The sequence below is a fragment of the Zonotrichia leucophrys genome, chromosome 1 (genome assembly GCF_028769735.1).
Source record: "Zonotrichia leucophrys gambelii isolate GWCS_2022_RI chromosome 1, RI_Zleu_2.0, whole genome shotgun sequence".
NCBI lineage: Eukaryota > Metazoa > Chordata > Aves > Passeriformes > Passerellidae > Zonotrichia > Zonotrichia leucophrys.
In genome coordinates, this window is record NC_088169.1 from 72,903,153 (window position 1) to 72,911,720 (window position 8,568).

General features: G+C 40.7%; 1 protein-coding gene across 2 annotated transcripts; it reads left to right on the plus strand.

Moving 5' to 3' along the window:
• The first annotated feature begins 1,305 nt into the window (after positions 1-1,305).
• Positions 1,306-8,216, plus strand: GJA3 (gap junction protein alpha 3). 2 transcript variants are annotated; one of them, XM_064730746.1, is made up of 2 exons: positions 1,306-1,443; positions 6,056-8,216. In XM_064730746.1, exon 2 carries the CDS (start codon positions 6,073-6,075, stop codon positions 7,612-7,614), a length of 1,542 nt encoding a protein of 513 aa, XP_064586816.1. In that variant the 5' UTR covers positions 1,306-1,443; positions 6,056-6,072; the 3' UTR covers positions 7,615-8,216. The 2 variants fall into 2 exon arrangements, with proteins under 2 accessions (XP_064586816.1, XP_064586731.1); XM_064730661.1 differs by having other exon boundaries at positions 1,410-1,432.
• Positions 8,217-8,568: the final 352 nt, after the last annotated feature.

Here is an 8,568-nt window from a genome sequence, read left to right on the forward strand (position 1 = left end):
TCAGAAGATGCAGTGGAGGACAAAGTAACAAGTATTAATATCCAGGATGGTTGTGTAGGCACGTATAATGTCTTCCTTAAAAGTTGTCACTAGCATGTGAACACTGATATGCATTTCCAGCCAGTTTTGCACTTGGAGTAAAGTTAAGACTTTATAAATATAAAGCAGAGCCAGAATTTCTTTCAGCGTTGTAAGTGGTGCTGCACAGAATGATGGAGTTCACAAGCATAACCCGCGATGGTTCTGGGGTTCCACTGACACTGATCTACTTTCAGTAGAAAGAACACTTTCTACTGATAGTGGGGAAAACGGCCAGGTGGCCTCCCTGCATTTACCTCACTCTGTTCACATCTTTGGTCTGAGAGTTACCAAAACTTGCCAGTTACTCATTGTTCACTTAGAACTCACAAGTGATGCAAAGTATTGAGGTGAACAAATATTCTTAGGAAGGTATGAAGCTTGATGAAGTAAAAATTTGCCAGTGTTACAAGCAAAAAAAGTTGTTTTCATTTGTGTCCTTTTTTTTCCTGTAGGCAAAAAATTTTTGGGTTCGTTGCTGACTCGCTGAAGAAATCATATAAGCCTGGCATGTTATTAGAAATCCTTAGTGTGTTAGGTCTTTAAAATACTGACCTAGATATGAAAAATGAATTGAACTGAGTAGTCAGAGATACTAGAGGTATTTACCTCTTTTATTTAAAGGTAAATGAGAGAATCCTGCTGGAACATTTTAGAATTAAAGTGGAAAAAAATTTAAATTGTTTCTATAGTATAAAAGTGTACTTTGAGGAGTTTGAACAGGGTCTCCCTTGCAGTTACTTTAACTTACCTGAAGTCCTCTCAGACAGGTACTCAAATGTTGGAGTCCCTGCTTTTCTGCAGTAAAAAAGGGTCTTGAGTCTTTGGATGCCAGAAAGGCTTATCTTCCCTTTGTGTGTCTGGGGCGGGGGGCGGGACACTCCTCACGGCGCAGTTTTTACATCTGTGTGGCTGATGGCGTGTGGGCACCTGACAGCTCTGTCTCATTCATGCTTCACTCGCTCGGGATGTAGGACTGCAGCCCTCATGCTCCACGGCTGTTCCGCAGTCCCCCGGTAGCTCCACACCCTTCACACCTTTCAGCTTTACTGGTAAGTCACTGTCTTTTCCTTCCCACCTAGAGCTCTAAGATGGCATTTGAATATTCTGGGGGAGAAAAGGGGTTGCTTTTTGTTCCTGTTTTTCTCCTGCAGGTAATGAATCAGGGCAGGGGCTCCAGCAGGGAAGAGGGGAGTTTAACAGGTGGGGTGTAGCTCTCCTCTGGGCTCAGCCCTGCACTCCTCGTGCTTTTCCTTTACTCAGGCCAAACTTTCACTCAGAGGTCAAGTGGAGTCAAGAAGAAGTCTAAAGAAGTTTTGCCTTGGATGTAAGGAGGAGGCTCCATAGCAGTAAAGTAAGTTCAAGGTAATAACAAGATCAGTTAAGGAATTAATTTTTAACAAGTGTTTAAAATACAATGAGAGTGGTGATAGATGTGTCTGAAAGTATGACGCTGGGAGCATGAAGAAAGGTATTTTTGAAATCCTCGTTGAAAGAAGTTTACAAAATGAACTGTGAAACTTCTATTGTGATTTATGAAACACTCACCATTGTGCTTCATATACATGTACATGGCCAAATGCCATTAAGTTGCACTGGAAATAATAGTAGCTCATTCTGTGCCTGCACATATGCCAGTTTGTCTGGAAGTACATGGTCACGCTGCAGACTTTCTGCAGGATGACTGCTTTTGTCTCATTTAAGTTAGCAAAGTTAAGAACCTGGTAGTGGTGGAGATTCCTGATTGTTTGGTGTAAAAACAAAGTAAATATTGCAAGTTGTTTTCACAGCTTTTTTTTGGTTTTTTGTCATACTAATTTATAAAGTAGATATAATTTTGAAGAAAAAATCTAAATCCTGAGTGTTTAGACTGTCACAAGAAATTAAAGAAAATGTGGCCCGAATTTAAGAAATTGTATTCTGACAAGGATATCTGTTAAGTTTCTAAATATTTGTTATGGGACATCTTTTGGATATACCAGTATAATGAAATCATAAGTACATCAAGTGTCATAATCTGGTAATATATGTAGTACAGCTGTGTACTTATTTGTGTTCATATGTGTATACAAACACATAAATATGTGCATGTTGAGTAAATTTATAAATAACAGAATTTTGCACACCTAGTACACATAGTGATGAGCCTCTTCAGTGACATCATCAGAAATAAAAATAACTGGAAAGTTTGTCAATGTCACATTATAATTATTCTTCTCCTGCAGAGGGATAGATATGACATTGTAGCTTCTAGAATTTATTCTTGCTTTCTTGTTCTCTTTGTTATGCGCAAAGTGTGTTTGTGCATGTACTAAGCTAGTAATTAATAACACAACATTGATTCTTAAATGCCATGCCAATTTTTATGAGTGTCCATTTTTCAGTGTGGTCTCAAAGGAATTATTTTCTAATACAAGAAATACAATACAACAGAATACGCCAAATAATACAAGACTCCCAGTTCTTATTAAATGATATGAAGGTTCATCAAGTCCTTGCTTTTCATACTGTTGGATTAGATTGTTTCCTGAGACAGATTCTCTGTCATTCCCTTGTGGGTATTCATGGACATAATGAAATGCAGATAAAGATGTTTCATTTCGTAATCTGCATTTTTTTCCAAGCACAAAAAGAAAAAATGTCTCATTTCACAATCCTTTTTGAAGATTAGGTCTTAAGAGTTGCCTGTCTCTGTAGCACTGAAAGTAATTCTATACAGTTGAATTTTATGTAATATTACAAAAGCAAGCTTGGGATATTCTCAGCTAAAATATTGAGTTGTGGCTGTTTAAATTTAGACATAGGTATTCTTCAACTCACTAGGGAAAAATCAAATAGTCTCTGAGCATTGTGAACTTTCTGTTTTCATTTAATGTGATTTAATAATGATTTGTATCAAGCCACCCCTTTGCAGTTGTTGGTGTGATTTTAGGATCAGTTACATTGGCCTTAAGAATTGCTTACTGAAGAATGTATTGGCAGTGAAGAAAGACATGGGACCTTGATTTCTGGGAACTCTCCAACCTGTGGAGATATGTAACTTTGCATTGCCCTTGGAAAAAATGTCCTTCCAGTATTTATGTACTATGGACAAGACACATTTGTGGTGACAGCAGCAGTTGCTGCAATTCATACACTGAGACTTTTCACCTCTGTGCAGCTGAGATGCTGTGAAGTGTCTGCTCATGGTTTAAACACTTTGTCTTGGTGTGCAGGATGAATTTGCACTCTAATACACAGAAATAAATATTATAGCTAATGTAAGCACTAAAATAGCTTTTTTTACGTGTATGCTCTTAGAAGTGCATTGTGTCATGTCTGTGGTGTCCTGAATTAACTCAGCCTGGGCATTGCTGACCTGTAGTAAAAAGAAAAAAAACTTGAACAGTGTTAGTGATTGGAGAATGATTAAGTTAGATGGATTTATTATTTGTCATTTTAACTTCTAAAAATTGTTAATGTTCTTCTGTTAATCACTAGATAAATTCTCAGAAAAGCACAAAACATCCTGTTTTCATTGAAGACATCATTGCCTGCTCAGTACCTGAGCTGCCTATTTTGTTTTATCTGGATGGAAAATAAGGAGTGAAGCAGAGAGTATTGAACTGAGAGGCACAGAATAATGCAAAGTGTAGCAGAGAAAGGAAATAATAAACTTGGGTTTATGCTAAGCTTCTTTAATCCATCAAATATCACATTATTTATTTTGCTTTTCCTACATTTTCCCACTTATAATGAGAACATGCCCGAACAACAGTTTAGTTCTGTTCAAAGCTGGAACTAAACTGGGTATATCTTCAAATGATTTTGAGTAAAAAAAAAGTATAAAATTAATTAATTACTGCCGTAAAAATTATAATTTGTCAAGATTAAAATTACTTAACCATCCAAAATATTTTAAACCTTACAACATTAAGATGGATGGTTAAATTTTAAAGTAATATAAACATACTTAATTAAGACTATGGAAATACTATAACAAAATTTATTCAGCTTTGGGCTGCTGTTTTAAGAGAAGAAAAAATACACTTTTCAAAAAGAATCTGAATTTTAAAAAAAAATTCAGGACAGGGAACATACACAAAATCAGTATTTTGTTGTTAGTACAGTTTCTGGTTTATCATTTTATATTGGAAAAAGAATTCACTTATATTAAAGGGAATGCATTTTTGAAGAATATCAAAGATATATTTTTAGGGGGAGTTTTTATTAAATTAACTTAGTGTGATGAAAAATGAGTTAGTATACCAGTATTTATAGAACTGCAAAATACTAATGGGTGTGTTGTTGCTTTTTGTATGAAAGCATACTGCTCTACAGTTATAGGTATTTCATTGCCTCACAGTAAAATCAAGTTACAAAAAAGTACCTTAAATAAATTTAATTTCTTTCATTGCCTAACTAAAAGCCTGAAAGAAGTTCAGGATAGACTTTGGAAGTACTTATTTTGGAAAACCAGTGTCATAATTGCTGGAAATTACTTTAGTATAATGATGAGAATAGTACACTTCTTCAGTTGTAAATTCTTAGCTGTAGCCATGAACAACTTTTTTTTCTCAGGAATTGTAAGACACCCAGGTATTTGGATAAGAAGTATAAGCATAGTAAGGTGTAATTAAGTTATATAAAAAATATTCTAAGATTTTTAAACAAGAAGATATGTACTTTTCTGACGGTGGTTTTTACTCTATGCAAATTGTTAAATCTGAATTACAACTATGATACAAGTATTTCTGAAGGTATTGAAGTTAGCTGAAAGCAAATTTTTTGATTTTGTTTTTAGTTGAAGGTTGATATATAAAATATAGAAGTGAGTTTATTTGGGGAATGAATTGCACTTATATATATTCCAGTATTCTTACATATAATCCAGTTAGGAACAGGCCAAGGATAAGAGAAGTGATACCAGGAGTTTTCTCTTGTTTCTCAATTGGAGGAAGCTTGTGAGGAATCTGATATTAAAAAAAATCTCACACTTTGGGGCTTTCCAAATCAGCAATTGTGTCTCTGCCTAGAATTGGACTTGGGAGGCCCATCATGCGTGAATTGGTGGAAACTGCTGAGAATATATGCCAGTTGTTTGTCACAGAAATAAGGTCATAGGATGTAATTCTGTTTTTTTCCAAGAAAATATCTGTATTATAGTTGCTGAAGTGACCTTGAGTTTGTTGTTTTGTTTTTTTTGTTTTGTTTTGTTTGGTTTTAATGATGTTGCAGTAGTTATGGTTCAGTAACACAAACTGCCAGGACAGTAGGGGAAATAGCACAGAAACCTTTTCACCATTCCTTGTGCAGAATTTGTCATTCTTCCCAATATTTCAAGTTATTAAAATGTCTGGGTCTTTTTAAAAATAAATTCAAATATGATTAGGCTTTGAGAACATGCTTGTTGAGTTGTACAAATTCCAAAATTCAACTGTAAATTCCATTGGTTTTGAGTAATCGTTTTTCTGTGTTTGTAGAGTTTGAAAATAGCAGAGGCCCATTACTAACTTCGTGATTGCTGGAATAAATAAGTTCTGATAACAATAAAATTATTAGAGTTTGCATCACACTCAGGATACCAGTGCAGTTGCATTAATAGTAGCCTTATTCTGTTTAATTGATCTGGCTTCTACCTGTTCTTTTCTAAATAAAAGCAGGAGCAGATAGAGCCATCTCAGACAGAGGAAACAGAAATAACGTTATTTTAAATATTTAAATCTTGTACAAATTCTAACTTACAAATCCTTCTTGCCAGTTGTGTATAAGCCTATATGGGCTCTGTGAGATCATTTTAAACATCTCCCTTCTGTGCTTACCAAAGCCTGTGGTTGCGTGGTCTCAGGGTTATCTAGTTCTTAATGTATGTGTGCAATATTCTGCAAAAGCAAGATAAGAAATATAGTTTGTCTGGGATCAATCTGTTCTGCCCCAGCGCTGTGCAATTCCAAGATGTTTTAACATTGCTCTAATTGCTCTGATGTTCTTGTTGTAGGTTAGGAATCTGAAGCAATGGGTGACTGGAGCTTTCTGGGGAGACTGTTAGAGAATGCGCAGGAGCACTCCACGGTTATTGGCAAGGTTTGGCTGACGGTACTGTTTATCTTCAGGATCCTGGTGCTGGGGGCTGCTGCTGAGGAGGTCTGGGGAGACGAGCAGTCGGACTTTACATGCAACACTCAGCAACCTGGTTGCGAAAATGTTTGCTATGACAAAGCCTTCCCCATTTCTCACATCCGCTTCTGGGTGCTGCAGATCATTTTTGTCTCCACTCCAACCCTCATCTACCTGGGCCATGTCCTGCACATTGTACGCATGGAGGAGAAGAGGAAAGAGAAGGAGGAGCTGAAAAAGAAGGGGAGCAGCAAAGATGGCAACTACCCAGTAGCAGCAGCAGCATCTGGCAGCGGTGGTGGAGGAGGCAGCAATAATGTCAAAGATCAACCTATTGTCAAAAGGGGGAAGGAGAAGCTCCCAATCCGTGATGAACGTGGTAGAATCCGTATGGGAGGTGCCTTGCTCCGTACTTATGTCTTCAATATCATATTCAAGACACTATTTGAGGTGGGCTTCATTGTGGGCCAGTACTTCCTATATGGCTTCGAGCTTAAGCCGGTTTACCAGTGCAGCCGCTCACCTTGTCCACACACTGTGGACTGCTTCATCTCGAGGCCCACTGAGAAGACAATCTTCATCATCTTCATGTTGGTGGTGGCCTCAGTCTCCCTGCTGCTGAACATGCTTGAGATATATCACCTGGGGTGGAAGAAGCTTAAGCAGGGCATGACGAGTCAGTACATCTTAGAGATGCCTGTTGCAACAATGACTCCAGTTATGGTAACAGGGGAGTCCAAACCTGTTTCCCTGCCGCCGCCAGCACCACCTGTGGTGGTCACGACTGCCACGCCGGCCCCTGTTCTGCCTGACACCCGTGCTGTCACACCGCTGCTGGCCCCAGTGACCATGGCATCGTACTATGCTACAGCTGCTCCACGGCCGCGGCCCCCCTCCAACACGACGTCCATGGCGAGCTACCCCGCTGCTCCGCAAGTTCCTGAGGAGAGGCACCGCGCTGTGACTCCCACACCCATCTCCACTCCCGTCACCATCCCGACCCCCATACCCACGCCCACGCCAGCCGTCGTCAACTACTTCAACAGCGGCAGCCGTGCCCTGACATCTGAGCAGAACTGGGTCAACATGGCAGCTGAGCAGCAGGGGAAGGTTTCCTCCAGCTCAGCAGGTTCCTCTACTCCCAGCAGCGTCCGGCATCCCCTTCCTGAGCAGGAAGAGCCACTGGAGCAGCTACTCCCACCCCCGGCCGTGCTGCCCATCGCCGCAGCCAACAGCGGCAGCAGCACCAGCCTGAGCGGGGCGAGCGGCAGCAAGTGGGATGTGGAGGGCGAGGTGGAGCTGTCGGGGGCACGGCCCGTGTCAGCCGCCTGCACCACGGTGGAGATGCACGAGCCACCGCTGCTCGTAGACACACGGCGCCTGAGCAGGGCCAGTAAGTCGAGCAGCTGCAGAGCCCGGTCAGACGACCTGGCCGTGTGAGGCGGTCGCCCTGCTCGGGGAGCGGGCGCTGGAAGGCGGAGTGGGCAGGGGAGCTGCCTGGGGAGGCCAGGCCTGGCGTGGGTGAGGAGGCCTGGGCTTCAAACTTAGACGCTTGCTGTTTTTGCACTCTGTGAGTTGTAGTGGGGAAAATTATCAACATTTTCTAATAGGTCAGGGGTGACCGAAGCGCAGCCCGTGGGCCAGGGGAGCAGTCCCGCTTTCCTTCATGTTCACAGCAGATCCCTCAAGGGCAGCTGTAGGGGAGGCCTGCACAGATTACAGGTGGTGATGGCAGCTGGTCGTGTGCCCTGAGGCTGACTTCCATCTGAGAAAAATGTTAATATCCCTGGTGCCCGTGCACCTGGCTGTCATCTCCCTCCTGCCCTTGCCTTCACTTCAGCTCTTTCCCAGAAGCTCTTAATGAGCAGCTGCAATGACTTACTTTCTTCCTCTTAAATCTTATGTAGCCCTATGGCAAACATCAGGGTGGTATATTGCCTCTTGGCACTTGTTGTGTCTACGGACCAACTTGCCAAATGTAACTCAGTTTCTTCCACATAATGTGCCTTATGAGCCTTTGTGTTCATGGCAAGTCACCAATGCTGTCCTTGGCCAGGCAAAGTTTAGGGAACCCCTGGAATAGATTTTTGAGGTTCTTCTTTCCATAATTTTTTTTTTTTTTCCACTCTTGACCTCTTAGGAAGTGTTCAGTTTGACCTTCTATCCAGTGTTTGCCAACCATGATCACACCATGTTTATAAGCCTGCAAATATGTTTGAGCATGTTTGACTATAATTTTAGCTGACTTCTAAAATTGCTTACAGGAGGACAGGAATTCAAACCACACCTTGGAAATTATTACACAGAACAATTTCTCTTCAGAAAGCAAGGATTATGATTTCAATACACATGTGGCTCCATACATTGCCCATGGACAGACAATTAGGATAAAGT